This window comes from Trichosurus vulpecula, chromosome 3, assembly GCF_011100635.1.
Source record: "Trichosurus vulpecula isolate mTriVul1 chromosome 3, mTriVul1.pri, whole genome shotgun sequence".
In the NCBI taxonomy this organism is placed as follows: domain Eukaryota; kingdom Metazoa; phylum Chordata; class Mammalia; order Diprotodontia; family Phalangeridae; genus Trichosurus; species Trichosurus vulpecula.
Genome location: NC_050575.1, coordinates 278,311,281 through 278,336,794, shown reverse-complemented (window position 1 = coordinate 278,336,794; position 25,514 = coordinate 278,311,281). Strand labels below are relative to the sequence as shown.

Sequence of the window (25,514 nt, the reverse complement as noted above, 5' to 3'; positions counted from 1 at the left end):
TGACTTTTCCAAGGTAACATCACTTTCTAAACAGACAGAACTGGGACAAGAACCCAACCTCCCAAATCATAAAACAATGGCCCTTCCACTCTAGCCATTAAGGCTCCACCATGTAACATATAATAACCCAACACAAACCTTTTTTTCCCTTTGGCTCACAGGGTTGCTGGGCTTTATGCCTGGAAAGCTTCCCGTGTTTCTGTACTAGATAATATAGTTAAAGTACTCTGTACACCCCAGAGCACTATGTGTCAGCTATGACTACTGTTGTTGTTCTTGGGGTTGCCACTGGTGAGTCAGTTCACTTCAAAGAGGAAAGGGTGGGGCCCGAATTTATAACCCTGAGCTGGACCTTACAGGCAGAGTACTAACAAGAATGGCAGCGCCCACTGATGGAATGTTCTAGAGAGACAAAGTACCTTCTACACAATATTTCATTTGATCTTCACGATGACCTTACGATGTAGGTGGGGAGTATGTTATGACAGTTTTACTGAGGAGGACAATGAACTCAGAGTCTGAGTGACTTGCCTAAGGTTGTACAGTTAGCAGGGTCCCAGTGCTAGAGTTGGGATGAGGGATACACGGAGGTCATCTAATTGAGCCCTTCCCTTAATGAAAATTTCCTGTGCCCATCACAAGTGGTTATTCAGCTTTTGTTTGAAAACTCTAAGGAAGAGCCCCATTCTTCTTCTGGAGATCTTGGATAGAATTTTTAAGTGTCTGGGGCCATATTTGAACTTAGGTCTTCCTGACTCCAGGCCTGGTATTCTATCCACTGTACCACTTTAGCCTTTAGTACCTACCAGCTCTATTTTCCACATAATGTAGTACATGCTTATATTCCTTTGTCTTTATTTATTTATGGAGGGGGGAATGGCGGGCAATTGGGGTTGAGTGACTTGCCCAAGGTCACATAGTGTGTCAAGTGTCTGAGGCTGGATTTGAACTCAGGTCCTCCTGACTCCAAGGCTGGTGCTCTACTCACTGCACCACCAGGCTGCCCCTTGTCTTCTATTTATTTAGTTATTTCATGTATTAGTTTGATTTCCCCAACTAGATCCTAAGATTTTTGAGAATAGATATCTTGCATTAGATGACTTCTTTATTCTACATTGTGTTGGCACAGTGCTGAGCACATAATAGGCACTCCATAAATTGTTGCTGATTTATAACTTGTCAATGACTCAGTTTTTCTACTTGGGGAAGAGTGGGCACAGGTGGTATCCCTCTGCCTGATGTAGACAGGAAATCCCTGGGGATCTGGAGAATATAGGCAGAGTTGAAGCAGCTTTCCTTCCTTGATTTTCCTCCCTAACTTTAATTGAGTTTCTCTGATCTCACCCTTTTTTTCAAGATGTAGCTCAAGCCTTATTTCCTCCATTCATCTCCTACCCCTGCTCAGCCTTTGGTAATGACTTCCTCCTCTGACTACTTATAACACTAACTATCAGTACCATATTTGTTACTGACTTTTTTTTTTTCAAATATATAGCCTTTCTCCATGACTATAATAAAGCCTCCTAAGGGCAGGAATCATTTCAATCCATAACCTAGCGGAGTCCTTCTTGTACACTGTGTCACTGAATCAAAAGATCTCAGAGGTGGAAGGGACCTCAGAGGCTACTGAGAGCGGCCTGTACCTGATTAAGCTTTCCTTCTACCGCATTCCTAACTGTCCCCAACAATAGTCATTCAGTCTTGCCTTGAAGACCTCAAATGAAAGGCAGCCCATTCTACAGTGGATCATTTTCATTGTTAGGAAACTTTTCTTCCATTGAGCATGTACCCAAAAGAGGTTTGTCAGTGGTGACAATAAATTATCTCCATCTAGCTGAGCTTTATTTTGTGATGGTGTGACTATCTAAGGAGAAGACAAAGCTAAATGCTAGCAACGCTACTGTCACCCATGACATTATACAACGGCCATGTTTCAGACAGGCACCAACACACAAGCAAACAGACACAAAAGTATTGAAAGCAGATGGTCTCTCACTTCTTTCTGTACCCTGACACAGCGGGTATTTTTGCAAGCATAGAGAGATGTGTGGGCTTACAAGAGGAATGGGAACCGTTCCAATCCTAGTATCTGAGAATCCCAGACCTAAACTCAAAAAGCCCCACTGACAGCAACATAGGAAGGCCTTCAATAAAACTTACACAGACATCATCATCATCAATCATAGTTGCAGTTGACATTTATATGGCACTTTAGGATTTTTTAAAGCACTTAACACACACGACCTCATCTGACTTGTATATTCCTGCAACAGCTTCTTTACAGGTCTTCCAACCTCTAATCTCTCCCCTCACCAATCCGTTCTTTTAAGTATAGCTCTATCTGGTCATGTTACTGCTCTGATTGAAAACAATTTTTTTTTTCCCGTAACTTCCTATGGACCACTGTACAAAATTCACCACATCCTTTGCCTGGCATTCGAAGCCTCCTAAATCCAGGTACCTCACTACTTTTTCAGGCTTATCTCATATTACTTCCATCTATACATTCTAAGTTCCAGCTAAACTGGACTATTTCCTATACACTGGGCCTAGATTAGCAAAGGGTCATCTGTGAAAGTTCAAATCTGACCTCAGACTAGCTGTGTGACCCTTGGCAAGTCACTTAACCCTGTTTTCCTCAGTTTCCTCAAATGTAAAATGGACTAGAAAAAGAAATGGCAAACCACTTCAGTATCTTTGCCAAGAAAACTACAAATGAAGTCACAAAGAGTTGGACATGACTGAAATGACTGAAGAAATTCTATACTACAAAGTCTTTGCTTCTAACACATTCTATAGGAGAGAGGAAACAAAGATAGGCTAGCACACACTACCAAAATGTTACGACGTCTTATTTCTTTTCGGAAAAGGTACTGAAAGTTGTTTTTTCAATCATCATGGCATTCCTATACACCCAGAATTCTGAACACATGGCCAATGCTTGATAAGCTTAGAGCAATGGCAAAAAGAAATATTAAATCACAATCCCATTCAGTGAAACAAGCATTTATTAAACACTTACTGTATGCAGAGCTCTGTGCTGAAGATTAGGGAAATACAAAGTTTAAATAAGGCCTGGTCCCTGCCTGGGGAAATAAAAAGTTTAAGGAAGATTTGAAGAAAGGGATATGAACAGAGAACTCATTCAGATACGTGGTTTTTATGAAACCAGACAGAAGAAAAGGAAATGTGAGAACATCAGGGTTAGAACATAAGCTCCTGGAGACCAGAGACAGTTCTATTTTGGCTTTGGATCTGCAGTGTTTAGCATTTAGCCTAGAACACAGTAAGCACTTAATAAATGACTGTTGACTGAACATCAGTGAGGCAATGGCAGGAGACCTGAGTTCTCATCTTGGTTCTGCTACAAAAAAGCTCTGTGACTTTGGACAAATTATTTAACCTCTCCAAGCCTTCGTTTGTTGCTGTTTAGTCATTTCAGTTGTGGCTGTCTTCATGATCCCTTTTTGGGGTGTTTTTGGCAAAGATACTGGAGCAGTTTGCCATTTCCTTCAGTTCATTTCGCAGATGAGGAAACTGAGGCAAACAGGGTTAAGTGACTTGCCAAGGGTCACACAGCTAGTGAGTGTTTGAGGCTGGATTTGAACTCACGTCTTCCTGACTCCAAGCTGGGTGCTTTATCCACCGCACTACCTAATGTCTCAAAAGTCTCAGTATGTTCATCTGTAAAATGAGGGAATTTAACTACCTGATGACCTTTAAGGTCTCTCCTAGCCATATGATTCCTTGAAAATACAATAAAAGTTTACTTGGTGGAAAAAAGTCCATCAAAAATACCTGGAAAAGGCAAAAACATCTGCTGCTATATATGAAATCACTCAGAACTTGTAGCTTTATATTTCAAGATATAAAAAAAAATTAAAACCCTTTTTAGACCACTAATTCAGTTATGTTACAGTTACTTAGGAGGCAAGCGATCCACCAGAAAAGCTAATGCAAACGTAGTTTCCAAGGCTTGGAATCCAGAACAAGGAAGGTGAGAGTCCAAGGGTGCTGTTATTAACTTTTTGCCAATGAGGGGCAGCATGTCACAGTGGACAGAAGGCTGGACTTTATCGAAGAGGAAGCACCTACGTAGGAATATCTGGTTCAAGTCCATTTGTTTCTCTCAGCCCTAAATAGTCCCTACAACTTGCTTGGAAATTTTCCAGTTTTTTTTTTTTTTGACTAAGAATTCACTTCATTAGGTATGAAATTAGGAGACTGTGTTCATATCCTGGCTCTACTGCTAGTGTGTGACCTTGGATAAGTCACTAAATTTCTCTGGGTGGCAGCTAAATGACATTTATGGTCCTAATTTAGGAGTACTATGTTCAGTTCTAGATGTTTCATTTCCAAAATAACATTGGTAAGCAGAGATCATTAAAAAGGGAGTGACTAGGAGGAGTGGAGAGCCATTCCATTTGATGAAATGCTGAAAGAATTGAGTATGAAGGAGAAGACTTATGGGAGTTATGATGACTGTCTTTAAATATGTATGTATATATAAATATATATATATATATATATATGTATATGAATATTCCCCCCCCATGCATATTATCTCATTTGATCAACAACCCTGTGAGGTAGGTGCTATTCTTACCCTCATTTTACAAATGAAGAAACTGAGGCTGAAAAGTTAAGTGCCCAGGGTCACACAGCTAGTGTGTGCTAGAGGGAAGATTTGAACTTGGGTCTTCCTGACTCCAGTTCCAACACTCTAACTACTCCACCACCCAGCTGCCTCTTGTCTTTAAATATTTTCAGGCAAGCCATGTGGAAAAGGGATCAGACATTTTACGTAAGGGTAGAATTTGGAGAAATGGGCAAAATTTAAATAGAGGCAGCTTTTGGCTCAAGCATCAGAAGAATTTAACAATTTGAGCTTTCCAAAAATAGAGTTTCTTATGAGGAAAAATATTTTGGAAGGTAGACGACTAGATGTCAGGAAGAATACCTGCCTATGGTGGAAAGTTCTATTAGGTGATGTCTAAAGTCCCTTCCAACTTTAAATTCTTTAGCTGTATGATCTTTTGGCAGGTATTCTCTTTGGAGCATTGCTCAGAGTTTCTACAAAGGAAATAAAAAGAATTGAAAATCAAGCAAATCTCTTTCACTCCTTGGCGTCTCTGGGTAAAGATTTGGAAAGGAACGGAAGAGAAGCTGTTAGTAAAGACAAGTTTTTCATATTATCTACGAATTTCAGTCCCTTCTTTATGTCTGTTCCCTGGTAGCCTGAGTAGTTGAGAGTTAGCTATCTATACAATGAAATTAATTCCTCTTCAAAGAAAAACTTGAAGAGCTCCAAACAAGTTTTAGGGATTGCTTAGGTCTAACATAAATGGACTGAAGCTGGCATTCACACAGGGATACTTCCTCATCCACAAATGACTTCCTGAATTTTTGTAATTTGGATCATATTTTAAAGATCTTGAAGTGATTTGCCACTTAAAGAGATCCATAGGCTATAAAGTATATTATTACCCCACCCACTGCTAATTTATCTACTTTATAAATCTACATTGTCATTTGTTGGTAAGTAGGTCCATGTTCATTATCCAACTAAGAAATATTTTCAAAATTTAGTTGTTATTGTTGAGCTGTTTTTCAGTCATGTCTGATTCTCCGTGACCCTCTTTTGGTGTTTTCTTGGCAAAGTTGCTAGAGTGGTTTGCCATTTCCTTCTCCAGCTCATTTTACAGATGAGGAAACTGAGGCAAACAGGGTTAAATGACTTGGCCAGAGTCACTTAGCTGTTGTGTCTAAAGCCAGATTTGAACTCATGAAATCCTCCTAACTCTAGGCCTAGCATTCTATCCACGGTACCCTCTAGCAGCCCCATGATTTAACTGAAGCATAATTAAGCTTTTAACCAAATGGTGGTGCTTTTGGTTATCTAAGCATCCTATAATAACCAGAACAGCTCCCAAATGGAGATGCTGTTGCAGCTGCCTAAGCAAATCCTCAAATAACCCTGGTTTACTTGTGATACTATGAAGTTCAGAAATTTCCCAATAGACTACGGGATTGTGAGGCAGAAGAGGGTTGTTTTGGGGCAATATAGGCATACTTTCTCTCTGATCAGATAAAGCCAACTATTTGGATAACATAAAAGTAAATGAGTTCTAATTTGAGTCCATAAGACTGCCCAATTCTCCAGGATGGACCAGGGAAGTGAAAGTCAAAAACAGAAACATAGAAAACAGAAATAAAGAAACACAGGGTATCAAAACCAAAGCAAAAAAAAACCAACAACAAAAAAACAAAACTAGCCTTTTGTGTTGGTATAGTTAAAGAGCCCTCATTCTTGGAAGTAGAATTTGGTGATAGAAAGGCAAGAGAAAAGGTGACTTTGAAGATAAGGTGACCTGTGTTCATGTCCTGTCTCAGACATACCAACAAATAGTGTGACCATGGAATGTGGTCCAATGTGACAATCAGCGTACACCAGGAAATTCTCTTACACTGTATGTTACAAATGAGTTGTCAATCTGAATCGGTGTGGGGAGTTTCTGTGCTAGGAATTCCCAACGCTGATTAAATCAGAAGTACAGACTGGAAGGAAAAAAAGAAACAACTCATACTTGGACAATGTAAATTTCTCATTATAAAAAAGTCAGGTCAGAAACCAATTTTGTAAACTTAAACTTATCTGTCCAGTGGATTTGGTGCTGTTTCCTCACCTGTAACAGGCCTCTTTTACAGCTTTTAAGTTCTGATGCTATTGATTCTAAGATAAATTTCTCCAGGTTCATACAATTAGGAATTTTTCCATCTGCAGCCAAAATCCAACCCACAGTTCTTGGGATACACCCAACCACAAGTGTGTCAAGCCATCTTTTATGTTTCTCCTTCTGGCTGTTTCATGCATCTGTCCCCTACTGCTTTTACTGGGTCAGAGAAGGACCTTTCATCCACTTCACTTTTGACAGCTGTTCGTGGCTTCCGTTGCAACTTTCCTGTGATGAGACTGGGCCATAGCACATGATTCCAGGGATTCCCTGCTTTCCACCAACTAAATTTTGGGTTCCCTTATTGTAGCAAATCCCAAGGTTGATTCTTTCCATCAAAAGTCATACCCTAGAGTTTTAGGCTCTTTCCCCCATTTCTTTTCTAATTTATTTTAGGAAGGCCCAAACCTCCCTTCCTGACCGCTAAACTCTAGCACTCGCAGACATCCGTTCAGAACAACTAAAACTTTCTGCCCAGTAAAGGAGCTTCAGAGTACAAACCAGGCCCTGATGAAGAATATCAATACCATTTCATGCTATTCAGTAAGCTTAGCTCAAGTTGAAAAGCACTTAATCATTCTGCCACTGAGCTGATTTAAATGCATGAAGAGTCCCTTGTAGGTACCAAATGTCACTGCTCTTCCTTTATTCCCTGAGATGCTTTCTAGTTTGTGAAAAAGGCCTGGATGAGCTTTTGTACCTCTTCTCACAACCTCCTCCCTGTTCTGACTTTTATCCATTCATTCATCATTCATTCACTCTGCTATGCAGAATAAAATCCCAGCAGCACAAAGGAAATGTGAGATGTGCAAAGTGAGAGACATCTCCATCCCAAATGTTCAGATGGACTATTTGTGCCTGACCTGTGGTAGAGCCTTCTGGGCTCATACTGGACCAATCAGTCACAGTTGTGGACACACTGTACCTTGACCCCCAACTGCAGGAAGAATTCACTGGTATGACAAGGGGAGAAGGTCTATCACAGGAATATTCCAGAGCAAGCAGGCCACAAGGGTTAAGCTTAATCCCTAATCCTAGGGAAGCTCCAGGATGAGCTCTCAGTAGAGAAGGCCAGAAAGTCAAGGACAAGGTTGTAAGGGGAATGGGGTAATACTAGTGGTGGCAGTGAAAATGGAAAGATGCCAAAGACATTTCCAAGGCAGAACTGAAAGGACGTGGTGTGCTGGTGGGAAGGTGGAGGTAAAGGAAAGTTAAAGCTAGAGGCCGCCCCTTGGTTCCATGACTCTCGTGTGTTACTTATTTTAGCTGACGCTAAATATTGGTCTTTTCTCACCCTGGACACTATATTTTCTTATGAAATTGCTTTCGTGACAATATCTTACATAACTACAATTTATAATTAAGTCCCAAAGACTTATATTACAAAAACATGTGAATATTTCCTTATTGCTTACATGCTGAAACCCAACTTCCTTAACCTGGCATTCAAATCCTTCCACAATATGGCCCCAATTCCCCTTTCCAGTCCTATCTCTAACTACTCTTTGGTATGGAGTGTCCTCCACCCCTTTTTGGGGAAAGGAAATATTCTTTCTAGAAACTGATGGTCAGTGGGTAAGATTGTGCACATCTGTTTTAAAGTTTTTAATGTATTATTCTACCTGAACAACAGCTATGGTCAGTTATCCAAGGGAAGGTAATAGGATCTCCATAATCCTGGCCCTTTATGTATCTTCATTCTTTCAACTATCTCAGGAAGAAGGGGAAAAGGAGAAGTTGGATCATAAATCAATCTTTATAGCATTTGATAGGAGCATCGGGGAAAAAAAATGCTACATAGGGAAGGGTTCAAATGATCATCTTTGGATTTCAGAGATACACAATATCAGAAACCCTTACTGCCTAAAGCAGGAGATAAATGGACTGTGTAAATAAATGATAGAGATAATCAAAAAGCTTATGGAATTAATTCACCCTTGAATCAAAAACATAACTGAAAACATTTTATATATTGATATCATTAGTTTATCAAAGCACACCTGCACAGCATGAGAGATAGAAGAAGCATCAAAATATTATGATAACTAAAAAATTCACTTCTGACAAAGGGCATGGCTATTCTAGAATAGTGGTATCAACCTGCAAGCCACAAATTGATGTTGAAAATGACAATTTAACACTGTTTTGTTGTATTTTTATTTATTTTATTAAACAGTTACTAATTATATTTTAATCTGGTTCAACTTGGGAGTGTCGCTGGTGGATGGGCATGGGGTCTATAGGTCAGTTTTATATCTCTGTTCTAAAACATGGTTTTTCTTTCATGACAAAACATTTTAGCAACAACTACAATTTTTCATTTATGACTTTGACCCTGGAGTCTATTCACAACCCAAAACTGTGGCCTCAGGACCATTTTACACTCTTGAAAATTAAGCATCCCCTTGAGAACTTTTATTTATGTGGTTTATACTCTATCAATATTTGTTGTATTAGACATTATTATTATTATTATGAAAATAGCTTTGACCTCATTGACCCCTTAAAAGGGACTTGGGGACCTCTAGAGGTCCTGGACCACACTTTGGGAACCATTACCCAAGAATAAAAGCTACTTACTGTTTGAGGATTAAATAGTGAGTTCACAGGATAGTTAACTTTGAGAAAGTAATTGACTTCATCTTTGTAAACAGAGCCAAATGCACAGTGACAGTGTGTTAGCAATAAAGTATGCTTTATTTTATTTTATTTTTTTTTCTTTTTTTCAAGGGAAAGGATAAAGTTTATTAAGAGTTAGCCAAATAAGCCTGCCCCAAGAGATCCCACCCCTTGCGACGCCTGTAAGGAAAAAGGGCCAGACCCATCTGAGCTAGATTGGTTCTGACCAACCTCATGGAGGCAAGATGGAGATTATATACACAAAGGTTGTGGGAGGGATTGAGGGGTGGTCTGGGGTGACCAGAAGAGGGGTCTAGGGAGGGACTTAAGGATGAAGTCAGACTCCCGGGTGGGGGAAATAGCTGAAGGCTATATGGAAATGACAACCCATCAAGGGCTGGGGTAGCAGAGCTAGGGTATAGATATTTTGATCAGGATTAAGGATGGGAAACAGGATTAAGGGTGGGAAACAGCTGGATAATAGAGGACTGGGCAAGGTAGGCATTTGGGCTTAATGATTATAGCCTCAGGCCAAGGCCAGGTCGAGTGGGAAGATTCAAGGAGAGTTCAAGGATTCAAGGGGTTCCCAGAGACTGTGCCCTCATCATTCCCCCCTCAAACAAAAAATATGGAACGCTTCACGAATTTGCGTGTCATCCTTGCGCAGGGGCCATGCTAATCTTCTCTGTATCGTTCCAATTTTAGTATATGTGCTGCCGAAGCAAGCACCTTTATTTTATTTTTTAAAGAGAGATTTACTCTCTGTGCAGTACAAATCGGTAACTGGCTAGTAAAATCCTTGTGTTAACCTTCAGGGTTTAGGGACCTTGGTTTATTGCAAGATCCTGGTTGTGTTAATAGTCAGATAAGGTATCTTTGGCCAAGCGAGCAATGCAGAGACCTGGAAGACAGGTCAGGAGAGCTCTCTGATCAACTCTGTGTCCTGACTATGCTACACTTCCATTTTACCTATTTCATAGCAATGGTGTGAAAGTTAGATTGAAAAGAAACTAAATAGAAGAAAAATCAGTAACATTCTGGGCTTCTTAAGACCAAATAATGTCACTTAATCACTTAACCTCTTTGACATTCAGTTTCCTCATCTATAAATTGGAGAAATAATACAGTGTCTACTTGACAGGAATGTTCTTAGACTGTAATAACATAATGCATGTAAAGAATTCTGCAAACTTTAAAGGGCTATATAAATATAAGTTATTATTGGTACCTAAAGGAGGCATCAGAGCATTATAACATGTAGGATAGGCATAATAACTAAAGAGAGATTCTTTTTCTCAGCAAAGATGACAAACATAATAAAGAACAGTTATTAAAACACAAGCCACAGCTTTCTGAATTGCCTTCTAATGAGCTGATATCATTAGGTCATTGCCAAGACCTACTAATGACAGATTTCTTCTAAATATCTTCATTCTGAACTCCTGGTTAGACATGTCTAAATGAGCATCTTAAGTTTTAAAAAATAAAAACAAAAAAATCCACCTTGCACAATTCTTTGTTGCACAATTCTTAAAAAACAAATCCAAAAATCTCCCATTAAATAACCATTTTGTTTTTCATCTCATTAAACTGGCAGTGAAATTTGACAGAGCCACCATACTTGCCAGTGAGGGTAGCCCACATCTTTAGGTATGTAAGGACAGCTATATGTAAGTTGCTCATTGCCCAGGCATATATGAAGGAAATCCAGATTTTAAACAGACTCCCTTATAAAACTGTCAAACACAGGGGGTGGGGGGAGGGGGAAAGTCACCAGTTTACAAATAAAGTTTCATAGAAAGAATGTCATATACATTGCAGCATCCCTTTCAGCCTCAGCCATGTGTGTTATGTTTGTATTGATATATTAAATTATAAAAAATCCCAAACTACTGTAAAGCAGGATAACAAACAGCAGCTGTGTGAAGGAACTGAGCTCAGCAGAAAGCTCCGGGAATTCCTTTTGTGGCTGGGAGTCAGGCAGGGACTGCATGCAGACCTCCATTTACAGAGCAAAGGGAACCAGCCTGCAATGAGTGAGTTGAATCAAAGCTTCCCTTTACCTTAAAGAAGCTTCCTCTCTTGTCCTGACAACGGGCAGCCATTGTCAAAGAGGCCATTCTCCCGAGGCAGGTTCCTCTGCGCACTTCGGACTCCTAAGAGGAGAGACATTTTTAATGGTTAGTCCAGTCTGTAGGAAATTCCTTTCTAAGCCACAGGAACAGTCACAACAACAGCTCTGCCAAGATCTTTCTTCCGTCAACAACACAGTGCCATTTATTTCCCACCAAAGCCCTTCCATATCCTTTTCGTCTATTATTTCCTGTAACCATTCTGCTTCAAAAGGCACAACTACTGAGGACTGCTCCCCATCTCTCTACTCCTCCTCCTCCCCACTTTCCAATGGACACAATATGTCTCAGAGTACTTTTAATGTACTTGTTTAAAAGGAGAAAATGCCAAAACATAATGATGTCTTTGTTTGTTTGCTTGACCTCCATCTAAAGTACAAATATGACAAATGTTAGATGTCACCATTGACTGCTCCCAAAGATTACAGATTTAATGGGACTAATTTGAAGGGAGGAAAGGCTAAAGAATGAATGGCACTGTATACCTAGAGTGGGGGGAAGGGCCTACTTGATTTTAATTTGACAATCATTAACTCTACTTAGCCCTGAACTCCAGCAAAGTCCTCAACTTGGAAAGAAAATATCTTTATTTTCTGTTCAAAACTTGAGAGATTTAAGTGAAATGTGATCCTATACTGAAGTAATAAACTGTTTTCATTTACCAGCAAGTATGTGGAGCTTCATGCAAAGAGCCTTAATGGCAAACCAGGAGGAAAACCAAAGTTCTCACGAAAGTGTAGGGGGGGAATCTTAGATTTAGGATTAGAAGGGACAGATGCTAGGGGTCATGAAGTCCAAACTCTTTATTTTACAGATGAGGAAAGTGAGGCTTCAAGACTTGCCCAAAGCAACTCAAGTATAACTGCAGGATTTGAACCCAGGCCCTTCTCCAAGAGCTTTTCATAACCCATCACACAGCCCAAAGTAAATTTACAGGTAGGACAACCATACATCTCTGAACAACATGACTTCAGCAATTCTGGTTTAGAATTCTTCTAACCATGTCACCAGTTTAGTTTTCAAAAAGCTCTCAGTTTTCCTTCCTAACAAATACACAAACACGGATACACACAGTAAAACACATGTTTTCCCTCACCCATGTATATTTTCTTTGAAACTGGAATCACTTTTTTTCCCCCAATTCACTTTTTCCAATGAAATGCAGCAGTGAATCATGATAATGATAAAAAATGATGAGTATCACTTTTATTAATGACAAAAGTATCATTGCCCCATTGCCTATCCAAGTTGAGTCACTATGTGCAATCTGAGTGAATCCATTTGAGTCCTGATGAGCACAGTGGAGAGACCCTAAATATAATACAAACTAAAACCCTTTTAAGTTAAAAGTGTCCCAGCTGTAGTGGGAAAAGGGGCTTTCAAAGGCAGGACCAGCTGCATTACCAGTTGACTAAAAGGGTTTGGAACAGCTTTGTTTCCATTACTGGCAGTGTTAAGGAGAGCCAGGCAGGACAAAAAAGATGATGAAGGCAGAGTTAAGATGTTCCAAAGCACATAAAAGCAGAAATAAAGTTAATAGAAGACTGTCTCGAGAGTGAGAGATCAGTCAGCATGGATGACTTGTTGGGGTATCTGCCCCCTGCTATTGACATGTCCATTTTCATTTGTAGTTATGAGATGATAGGTGAACTCCCATTACGGAAATAAATAGAATCCACCCATCCATCCTTCCTGAACTTTCACCCATTTTTAGTAAACTAACTGAGTTTCTTTAAAAGTTCTGAAATGTCGTTCTGTATTTCTTTCCACTCGGTGATACAGCTGGGATAAAAGCCAAAGTTCCAAAAACCTCCTGAGAAAACTCGTTTAGATTTCCAGTCCAATTTTGCTGACTCCAGAGGTTCAGATTATTCAACTCAACATCTGAAACAAGACTAAACTCTGAACCCTTTGAAGTTCATCATTTAATCGAGGGAGTCCATATGCTGGAGAGATGCCAAAGAGAAAATGTAGCTCAAGATTAGAGCACGATAGGTTCCACCCAGTAACCTTCAGTAGCAAGGAATTATCCATTGACACACAGAGGCACATCAGTAAAGAGTATATACTCATTCCAACCAAGCTGGCTGCCTCTAATTTTTTTTTTTCCCCTGCAGACATTCGAGTGCTACTCAATTTAGGCCTATAAAGAGCCAAGTAACCAATGAGTAAGCCTGGGGTAGGGAATCATTTCTCTTCTAGATCTAAGTCTCTCAGGTCTGTTAAAAAAAATAACTTTTTTAATTACTAACTCCTTTTGATGAGGCATAAGCTGATTCACCTATTGGTCATGGGGCTATGTTTGTATTCGAGAAGTAAAATCTTTTACCTGATTTTAATTAAATAACTAAAAGATAAACACATAAGTTAAACCATGCCTCAGGTAAACATGTTGAACTTAGAAGTTTCTCTCTCATATCCTGTCTTGTTCAATTTAATTCAACAAGTATTTATTATTATTCATTAGCAATTATATTTATTAATTATTATCTATGTGTCAAGCACTGGGTATATGAAAACAAAATTGTAACAGTATTTGCCCACAAGAAACTAGAGGATACAAGTAAATAAACAAAAATAAATACAAGATCATCAGATGATGAGGAAGAGAACTCCAACTTACTAGAGTGATCAGGAGAAGCCTTCCCGGAGGAGGTGGCACATGAGTTGGCCCTTGAAAGACAAAAGGAAGTGCAGTGTGGGGAATGTTCTTCAGGCAAGGGGTACAGTACAGCCTGCCTAGGCACAGAAGCAGGAGATTAAAGGTCAAGTGTAATCAAGTAGGAAGAAAGGAAGATAAAGATAGGGACTGGAACTACACTGAGATGGAACTCCCAGAGAAGTAAATTCTCTCTATCAATGCAAGCTGGAGCCTTCTCTGAAATTTATAATCTCAAAGAGTGCCTACAGCACTGATTGTCCAAGTGACTTGTCCAGGATCACACCACCAGGATGAGTCCGTCAGAGGCAGGACCTGAAAACTGGTCTTCCTGTTTTTAAGGGCATCTCTTTAGTCACAGATGCATGAGAATGGAAGCAATGTGAAAAGAAATAAGTATATGAAGGTAAGCTGGAGCTGGATGAGGAAATTATCTGTGAATGTGTTTTGTTCTCTTAATAGGCTTTAAGCTCCATAACAGCAGGGGTCATGCTTGTCCCAAGCATCTAAGTACATCGCCTTCTTAGATAGTAGGTAATAAATATCTGATAAACTCAACTAAAAAAAACCTGATCCCAGCTATAAAGGAGGAGGAAATTAAAAAAAAAAAAAGGCCTCTGATTTTAGAGCAACAAGGTGAATCCCTAGTGAAACAAGAGTCAAGCTCAGTAGAATTTAAGGGAGATCAGGTCACAGTGAAAACAAATTCCTCCCCCCCCCCACCCTTTTAAAAAAAATGTGGCATTAGCTGTTAAAATTCAGGATTTGGAATGGAGAGGTTTTTAAGGAGGACTAGACTGTTAAAAGTGAAATTCTTACCAGAAACCTCAAGCTACTATGTTTTGGATCAATCATTAACAGGGACTTAATTTTAAAAGATCTCAGATTCTTCTCCCTTCCACCAGTGGCCCCAAATACTTTCTCCTAGAACTTTCATTTGAGGATCATCCAATAACGTGCTAGAATCAAGAATAAAAATGTAGCACGTTGGGAGTTCCTGTGCCAACTCTCCCCACTGATAACAGCATTTTACCTTTCTTTTTCCCTTAATTTTCTTTGAAGGGTACCACTAGTTCTTGAATATGGAACATGAGGCATTCAAAAGATTTTTCTAGATGCTAGGCATTAGCAAAAAATCTTAACCAGAGCTAAAAGACACCAAAAAGCTGCCATGTCACTTCCAATCAGGCTACTGAAGTAACCTAAACTGATCTTGCTGATCTGCTCTGATCCTAAGGACCAAGAGAGGAAGAATGCATTTGCCACCCTAGCCATTCATTCAATAGTCCCACAATATCTTCTCTCTCTGGCAAACCAAGCTATCTCTACGGACGGAGTGATAAAATACACCTAGGATGCAAAACACTGACTGGTTCCTTAAACTATGTAAAAAAAAAAAACCACACCGTGATCAAACTCCCCACTTCACTGAGGGTCCCTTGGCTTATTCTTTTTTGAGTAAGGCAAAGTCAGGAAGTGAGCCAAGGTTAAGTGCTATGCCTGAGGGTACCCAGCAAGTCGTGGACAGGCAGGGATTGGAACTCTGAGTTCCTGAATTTCTAGTTCACACAAATCAACAGACCGTGAAATGGTCTAAGGTTAAAACACTGGAATCTCTCCATTTTTCTCTCTCCTTGGCTGACTGCCCACCAACACTGAAAGCATACGGAGCAAAATGCCATGGAAGTTCTGAGTCAAATTAAGGTGCTTCCCTATCTTTTCTTTTTCAATTTTTCAAACTTCATCCTTTACCTACAATTTGTTGCAGCTTAAAAATACAAAATCAAATAAAGGTGATGGCTCAAATTATATTAAAAACAACAGCTTACAGGTCCCATCCCTATTTAATTTGAATGTAATTTGATGCAGGGGATGCTGGACCTGAGAGTCAGAAACCTGAGCTCAAATTTGGCCTCAGACACCTACTAGTTGTGTGAACCTATGCAAGTCATTTAACCTCTGACTTCCTCAGTTTGTTAAACTGTAAGATGGGGGGACAATGATAGCACCTACTTCCCAGGGTTAAGACTGTAAGTAACTTGAGGACAGGCAATGTCTTTTGCATCTTTCTGTATCCCCAGCATTTAGCACAGCACCTGGCTCATAGCGGGTGTTTAACAAAGATTTACTGGTTGATTAAATTAATGTTTGTAAAGTGTTTTCCAAATCTTATAAAGGCTATCCATACAAATGCAAGCTATTACTGGTTTAACGGTTAAGAAGCTCCATCTAAAGAATTTTCTAATCACTTTCAACAGCCCTTCACTTTTTGCTACAAAGCCTTCTATTTTCATTTCTACCAACCTTAAGCACACCCCCATATAAGATATAATAGGCTTCACCCACATTGTCGGTTTTCCTTGATCATAATGCAATGGCTTATTTCCAACCTCCCCTTTTAATAAAGTAAATTGATACTGAAGGCCCTTATATAGTGACTTCCTGAGACAAAGGTAATGTGTAAATACAATTACAAATATTGTCTGTCCGAGGTCGATGGAACAGAAGAGAGCAATTTACTCAGGCTGTCATATCAGAACCAAGTCTGGGAAATGAACATCTTCTTTCTCCATCTGTTCCTATAAACAGCCTGAGCAGCACAGCATGCACACATTTTCCCCTTTCACCCCCCGAATGCTTATGATTTGAAAGTTTAGGATTTTATTAAGTGAGGCAAAGCAAGCTAGGAAACGCTTTAAGTGCCTGTTCTTTGCACAGACACAGTTAAGGGTCTGTGAATGTTTCTGTGATTATCTTCCTATAACCATGGATTGTACAATTTGGACAGAAAAATTCATTCCAGGCTCAAGCTGAACATTCCAGTTATGATTCAAGTTATGTGAATGTGTAAAAAAAATCCTGTCTATCTGCAAATGGCTCAACATCTTTTTCTTTTTTTTCCATTTCTTTTGTTTTTAAAAGAAAGTTTGAAGCTAAATTCAAAACTTGTACAGAAACTTGGATAAAAACATTATTTGACAGATAACTAAAAGACAAGATTAAAAGACTTCTTTCTCAGCTCCACTGTTATCTCACTGGGTCTGTGAATATTTCTCCTACATTCTTAATGTCTCAGTTGTCCTAACAGTATGATGCAAACAGTAATACTACAGTGTTTACTCTAGGAGGGCAACAGTATTCACTAAAACATTCTGTGTTTTGGTTCCTTCTTTGAATGAGGAGGGAGTTAGGTACACAGGAACAATGTGCATCCATACATAGGACGGAATATGGCCATGACCAGCAGAATGACTCTCAGAGGAATTATCACTGGGGGGGCTCAAAGGCTCTTTGGATTAATGCCAACCCTCCCATCTTCTTATCAGGGGCTCAGCTCAGGGGTGCTGCAGAGCACTTCTGGGACTTTGCAATGGGCTTGGTTGTAGCCTATTAGAATGAAGTAACTGCACAATGACAACAACGGTCAGGATATTCTCTGGTATACAGCTCTCTAGCTGTCACATTTCACTTGCTCCCAAATGTTTCTGCTTCTCTCTTTATCCTCCTACCCCCCCAGGCATCTCTGAGGCAATTGTTGATAGTCTGGCAAAGGGGTAACAGCTCCAGTGCAATATTTCTGACAAGGGGGTGGTGATACGATATGGAACATGGCTACTAGTAGTTCACTCCCTTCCTTCTCGTGGGAATTTATCAAGCCGCTGTTACACAGAGGGCGCTGTGCTAGGCTCTAAGGAGATGCAAAATTTAGATAAGACATAGTCCCTATCCTGATGGGGACCATTTTAATTTTTTGTCCTTGTATTCTCAGCACCCAGCACAGTGCCACAGTGGCACATAAGTAGGCACTTAATAAAAACTGGTTTAGCTGCATCAAAGGAAGCAAATACAGATAACTATAATGGAAAGTATGATACAGTATATAATACGGATGTGGAGAAAAGTGCCATGTCTGAAGGGAAAGCCCATTGCCAACAGGAGGCATTAGGAAAAGACAATGCATGAGGGTAGGAGGATGGGAAAACAGGCATTGAGGGGGAAGGAGGACATTCCAGGTGTAGAGAACTAAGTAAGCAAAATTTTAAAGGCAGGAGAGCCCTGGACATGTCTAGGCAATCCAAAAAAAGTCCATTTTGACTGAACTGTAAATTAAAAAGATGAGAATGCAGAAGCAGGGTGTTGCCCAGGTGTGCAGTGCCTCGAATACCAGGAAGAGAAGTCTGAACTTCACTTAATAAGCAACAGGCAGCCACTAAAGATTTGAGCAAGTTAGCATGACTAGATATAAGCTTAAGAAAGAATAATCTAGCAACAGTACAAAGGATGGACTGCAGGGAAAAGAGGAGAGATGCATGAAACCATTAAAAAATTTAATTTCTGATATATGTAGTACTATGGATGATAGGCCAGGCATGTGTTAATTAGAGACTGCACCAGGGTGGTGGCAGTGGTAGAGAGGAGGGAACAGATGGAAGTTCAGGACTGACAGGAGTTGCCATCAGTTCTATATATGAAAGACAAGGAAAAAAGGGAGAGTCCAGGATAACATCAATACTTTAGAGATACGAACTCCTCACAAGTGAAAGGGGAACAAATTTTGGGTGAAGAGGAACAGTTTTGGATCTGCTGTATTTGAGGAACTAGTGGAACAATCATGTGGAAGTATCCTGTAGGAGTTTGGAAATAGATTTAGGACTGATTCATAGAGATGATAGTTATCATTGTGGGAATGAGTAAGACTGTCAGGGAAGATACTATGGGCCAGGAGGCACCGTGGTTGAGTGGGAAAGGTTCCGGATCTGGAGTCAAAGCATCTGAGTTCAAATGCTGGTTCTGCTACTTATTACCTGTGAGACCACAAGCAAATTATTTTATCTCTTTGGGCCCCAGTTCTTCCACTGTAAAATAAGAAGGTTGGACTAGATGGGCCACATACAAACCTGCAAGACATATTTATGTAGGAGATAAAATGAGAACCTGTAAATAGCTTTATAGCTAGAAATGTCTAGAATATGAGCTAGAAGTGCCAAGAACACACCCTTCCCTGGTGTGTGTGTGTGTGTGTGTGTGTGTGTTCATAGCATCTAAGTGGCTTTAGTGTATTGAGCTCTAGATCTTGAGTCAAAAAGACAAAATCCAGCCTTGGATACTTACTAGCTGTATGGCCTTGAGCAAACAACATAGAATCTACTTGCCTTGGTTTCCTTGTTTGTAAAATAGTACCTATCCCCAAAGGTTGATGTGAGGATAAAATGTGATACTATCTGTAAACCATTTTGTAAACCTTAAAACACAATATAAATCATATATGCACACATATATGTGTATGTATATATATATTATACTTCCCTCTTATACTTTAATATCACTGTCAAATAGAATTGTAGAATTACAAAGGACAAAAGGTATCGCGTAATGCAACCTCCTTGTTTTACAGATGAGGAAATAAAGAATACTGGAGAAACAGAGTGGCTTATGAAGCAGCCTATCACACAGCAAGCAAGTGGTAGAATCAGGACCATAACCTAGGCCTTTTGATTTCTAGTTCAATGCCCTTTCTACTATCCTATCTTTTTTTCCCCTAGGAGTAATGAAATGACCCACAGCAGGTAGAATACAAGAAATACCACATTTTCCAAGTGACTTAGCATCTTTATTTCAAAGAGGATCAGAAGGTTCAGACACCTCAAGCCACCACTACACATAGTGGTGTTATAACGATAAAGCGACAAACTCACCTTCTGTAGAAGTCAGTCAGTCAGTCAGTCAACAAACATTTATTAAAAGCTTACAATGTGTCAAGTACTGTGCTAAGCTCTGGGATAGAGATTGGCTGTTTTCTGTTAAAATTTTCATACTTTCCATGTAGATCATGCCCATATAAATCTTAAATACTTAATTCATTCAAAATTCATGCAACAAGTCAACAAACATTTTTTAGGCTCCTATGTGCTAGGTACTGTGCTAAGCACTGGGGATATAAAGAAAGGCAAGCGATAGTCTCTGGTCTCAAGGAGTTCCCAGTCTAATGGAGGTAACAATATTAAATACAGGATAAATTAGAGGTTATCTCAGAGGGAAGGCACAAAGATTAAGGAAGACTTCTTTCAGGAGGTGGGGCTTTAGCTGACACTTGAAGGAAGTCAGAGAGGCCAGAAGGTGATAATTCCAGCTGTGGAGACAGCCAGTGACAGCTGTGGAAAGCAAGTGCCCTGAGCTGAGAGATGGAGTGTCTTGTGTGAGAAACATGAAGGAGACCATAGTGTCACTGGATGACAAAGCATGTCAGGGAGAGTAAGAAGACTGGAGAGATAGGAAGGAGCCAGGTTGTGAAGGGTTTTAAAAGCCAAACTGAGGGTTTTATATTTAATATTAGAGGGAATGGGGAGCTACTAGAAGTTACTGAATGGAGGTAGAGGGCTGAGACATGCATGAGACTTGGGCTTTAGGAAGATCAAGTTGAAAGCTAAGTGGAGGATGGACTGGAGATAAGAAAGACTAGTGGCTGGATGACCAACCAGCAGGCTATTCTTAGGTGTCAGGAGATGACAGCGTCATCAGGCTGGGGGCAGCATCAGAGACGGGGCCACAAAGGTAACATTCCAAAGATAGGAATATTTATGAAGTGTCTCCTACGGGAGGAAACAATATGTATATAAAAAGTAAATGCAAAGTAATTGGGAAGAAGGCACTAGAATCTGGAGGGAATCAGGACAGGCCTCTTATAGGAGGGAGCACTTCCCAGGAGCTTTGAAGGAAGCTAGGTAGGCTAAGACACAGACCCAGATACCACCTTCTAGAAGAGGCTTCTCCTAATCTCCCAGTTGCTTGTGCTTTCTCTGCCTCTCCCCAACTCAAACTTCTGTATATATTTTTGGATTTTCTTTATGTGTATATGTCTTTACTCCCCAACAGACCTTAAGGTCCTTAAGGAGAAATACTCTCTCCTCTTTGTATTTGTACTCCTACTACCTAACATGGTGCCTTAGACCTAGCAATGATGTAAGAGATACGTGTTGAAACTTGGCCCTGAAGAAGAGATGAGAAAGTTTATCTCCCTTCTTCCTTTGAAATCTGTTAGTCAACAAGTCAAAAAGAGTTACTATGTGCTAGGCAGTGTGCTGAGTACTAGAGACACAAAGCAAGACAAAAAAGTAGGGAACTCTGGGAGTGTAGAACATTGCATATACGAGACTTGGGTGATGCACTGTTTAGTTTGCTGAACTGCTTTCCTCCCCCATCCTTTCTTTTTTATTCTTTATTGCAAAAACAGTTTGATGGGCAGGGGAAAGGACAGAGATATATGAAGAAAGGAAGGTGATGTAAAAAAAAAGATATAATATCATCTAGGAGAGGTCAAAATTAAATCAATCAGAAAGTCTCAAAGGAATCCTTGCAGGGGTAGTGGGGTATGAAAACAGTGTGTGAAACAATCCTATTTGATTTTTTAGAACTGAACTAGAAAAAATTGGGAACAAAAGACATTTTTCCTTCTGTGTCAGTCCAGCTCTCCAGTAAGTATAACCGTGCTTTTGTAAGCAAGTCATTTACACTAAAACAGAGAATTTTTTAAATTTATTTTTTCTCAAAGTTACAGTCAAGATCTATGAAATTTTTTTTAAATGGAATATAAGTTTGAATATCATGCAACAATGTATGTAATAAAGCTGACCCACATTCTAGATCTGAGAAACATTTTACGCATCATTTATGATACATGAAGAAGACTGGTCCAAGGAACCCTAGGGCTCCATTGATCTTTTCTTCAGAGATGCCTTGGAGCCAGCATGATATAGTGAGGAAAAGCACTGCTTATGAAGAATTAAGGAGAACTGACTGGGTTCAAATTCTATCTCTGCTATTTATGATGAAATTGGGCAACATGGAGTACCGGATAGAGAGCCAGTCTCAAACTCAGGAAGACCTAATGTCTATTCAATAAACATTTATTAAGTGCCTACTATGTGCCAGGCACTATGCTAAGCACTGGGCCTCTGAAACATGCTGGCTGTAATTCCTTGATCAAGTCACTTAATTGCTCAGTGCTCTAGGCAACTCTCCACAGCTATAAATGACAGGGAAGGTGCTGATCTACATTAGCAGGGGTAGTTTTTTGATCCAGACCTCCCCAGTACTAATTGAAATCATAGGTCTCGACTCTATCCCTAGCCCCTATTACAATGAGCAAGTCATTTTAACCTCTCAGCCTCAGCTTCCTTACCTACAAAATTAGAGAGTTGGACTAAATTAACTCCAAGCTCCCCTCCAGTTCTAAATGCTATATAGAACCCAACAACCCTTTGCCCAGCCCTGTTTTTTACTTCATAATCTCCTGTCCAACTACGCTGCTAAATTTTTACTGTATTCAAAATGCATTTTTAATGTCAGAGATCTCAAGGCACATGTAGAAACTATCAAATCACTATTTCATACGCAATAAACAAAAGAATGACCATTAAAATCAAGCCAGTCAAACAAATCAATTTCTCCCAATGGAGGTGAGCTCAAAAATTCAGATCTAAGCAAAAACCGGGGGCACTGAGATGTGGAATGGGTAAAAAATTCCAAAGAGTTATATTACTTGTGAAAAATGTAATGTATCTAGTTCTCCAAGTTTTTTGGCGCAGGAATCTCTTGGCAGAGTCACACTTACTGGTTGATTCCCAAACAAAATAAAAATAACAGGGCAATGTCTGTAAATGTTGTATAAACATAAAATAAACAACAAAACCCAGTAAACTGCCATGAGGAGGTAAAGGAAAAAAAAAAATATATATATATATTTTATGATATATATATATATCATGGCTATGAGAATACAGGTAATGTCAATATCCAGTAGTAATTACTTAGAAATATTTTAATATGCCAAACAATTTCATATTAAAAATAGGTCAAATTGCAGGTGGATCAAAGTACCAAGGAGGTGGGGATGTAGCTGGAAATCATATTTCCAATAATAGAGAAATAAAACATTTTAAAACACATATATGCCAGGCAAGCTGCTAAGTGCGAAGGATAAAAATACAAGCAAGACAGCTCCTACCCTCAAAGAGTTTACATTCTAATAAGGGGAAAACATATACAGGAGCTGGAAAGGGGAGCTGTGGAGGACTGGGTAAGGTATAAGGTATCTGGTGAAGAGATAGAAGAGTCTGGGAGTAAAGGGAGAGTGTCTGGGGCCTCTCATGAAATGGTGGTCTAGGCTAGGGGCTCAACCAATCTGAAGAATAGGCCTTAGAATCTGAATGACTTCAATAATGACCATCTAAAGAAGGAATAAAAGACATCAAGAAAACATGTGATGGGAAAAGGCACTGGGTTTGCCATGTCATGAGAGGGAAGGATGACAGATGAATGCTGCAACAGTGTCCATGAAATGCTAAAATAACTAAAAGAAGGTCTTTATTATGTTGAGGAGATCTCCACAGAGGAGGAAGGATATGGAAGATTGGGATAGGATTTGTACTCTACCAGTATAGGAGGGAGCCACACTGATGAGAGATCACAGGTTCATTTAAATACTGAAGAATAGAAAAGAGGCATAATACCTTCTATTTCACTACTCTGAGTCACTCTGGTCCCTCACAAATGACTTTCAATTAAAATCTTTAGTGAGGAATAATCCATTATCTGGGCAGCTAGGTGGCACAGTGGAAGTTTAGGCCTAGAGTCAGGAAGACTCTTCTTTTTGAATTCAAATCCTGCTTCAGACACTTACTAGCTGTGTGACACTGGGCAAGTCACTTAACCCTGTTTGCCTCAGTTTCCTCAACTGTAAAATGAGCTGGAGAAGGAAATGGCAAACTAGTCCAATATCTTTGTCAGGAGAATCCCAAATGGGTCATGAATTATTGGTCAAGTCTGAAAACAACTGAACGACAACAACAATCCATTATCTCCTGAAGTGACTCTTTCCAATTGGGGAGAATTTTGTTAGGACACCTTACGGAAAGACAAGATCTGTTTCCTTCCAAGGTTCTGAGTTCTGTCCACTGGGGTGGAATAGGGGCAGTCAAATCATGTCTAACCCTTTGCCCACAAGACAGCCCTTGAGATACCTGATAACAGTTAATGATATCTTCACTGTTTTCTCCAGGTTAATGTCCCTAGTTCCTTTAACTGACTTACATACAGCATAAACTTGAGGCTCTACACCATTTTGTTTACCCTCTACTGGAAAGTCTCTACTTATCAATGTCCTTCTTAAATGTGGCACCCCAAACTGAATACATACTCCATATGTAGTCTGACCGGGGAAGAATACAATGGGATGATCGCTTCCAGCATTCTGGATATGATAGCTCTATTAATTTAGTAAATGATTACGTTCACTTGTTTGGCAGCCTTGTACTAGTTGCGTGACATTGGGCTAGTTGCGACCTTTTTTAGCCTCAGTTTTCTCATCTGTAAAATAGGAGGAACCAATGAGAAAACATGTAAAGTACTTTAAAAATCCTAAAGTGCTATCTATATAAATACTAGTTTTTGTTCCATTTCGGTTCTGTCGCAGCTGTATTCTTCTTCTTCCATTTACATTGTTGTAGTCGTGAATATTGTTTTCCTGGTTTTACCTTGCTTTGCAATGAATTTTCTTATACTTCTCTATATTATTTATATGCACCATTTATTGTGGATCTGCCAGATTCCATCACATTCCGGCTATCGATTACTGAAACTAACTTAAGCATGGAGGCAACTTGGTACAATGAAAAGAGCCCTGGCTAGGAGTCAGAGGGCCTGGGTTCAAATGCTGCCCTGATATTTACTTCTTATGTCACCTTAGGTAAATCATTTAGCCTCTGTTTGTCTCAACTTCCTCATCTACAAAAATAGATTGGCTTAGCTGGCCCCTGAGGTCCATTTGGCTCTAGCTCTATGAAACTTTGTTCCAGACAGCTGGTGGCACAATGGTAAGAAAGTTGTTGTTGCTTAGTCATTTCAATCCTGTCCAACTCTGTCTAGATCCCCTTTGAGGTTTTCTTGGCAAAGATACTGGAGTGATTTGCCATTTCCTTCTCCAGCTCATTTTACAGATGAAGAAACTGAGGCAACCAGGGATAAATGACTTGCCCAGGGTCACATAGCTAGGAAGTGTCTGAGGCCAGATTTGAACTCAGAGAGATGAGTCTTTTTGACTCCAGGTCCAGTGCTCTATCCACTGAGCCACCTGGCTTACCATAGTCAGGAAGACCTAAATGTAAATCCTCCTTAGCTTCTAACTGTGTGACTTAGGTTTTGTCATTTAACCTCTGTCTGCCCCAGTTTCCTCAACTATAAAATGGGGATAATAATAGTACCTACCTCACAGGGTTGTTGTGAAGATGAAATAAGATAATAATTATTTTATTAAAAGTGAAAATTAAAACAATATTAAATATGAAAATGTATTATATTAAATTCAGCATTAAA

The 25,514-nt window shown here is 39.6% G+C and overlaps 1 protein-coding gene and 1 non-coding gene across 4 annotated transcripts in view; both read right to left on the bottom strand.

The window, feature by feature from the left end:
* The window catches only part of RIN2 (Ras and Rab interactor 2), a 236,935-nt gene that overhangs the window by 100,086 nt on the left and 111,335 nt on the right, over window positions 1-25,514 (bottom strand). For 2 of the 3 annotated variants that reach the window (XM_036751603.1, XM_036751604.1), the window contains one exon: window positions 11,417-11,509. In XM_036751603.1, the coding sequence (XP_036607498.1) occupies window positions 11,417-11,473 (57 nt within the window). In that variant the 5' untranslated portion in view covers window positions 11,474-11,509. Of the gene's footprint in view, window positions 1-11,416; window positions 11,510-14,108; window positions 14,176-25,514 lie in introns of those variants that run through there. The other variant, XM_036751605.1, reaches the window with a different exon arrangement.
* Window positions 9,976-10,082, bottom strand: LOC118845232. The gene has a single exon (XR_005010090.1). It is a non-coding gene; the product is annotated as a U6 spliceosomal RNA (small nuclear RNA).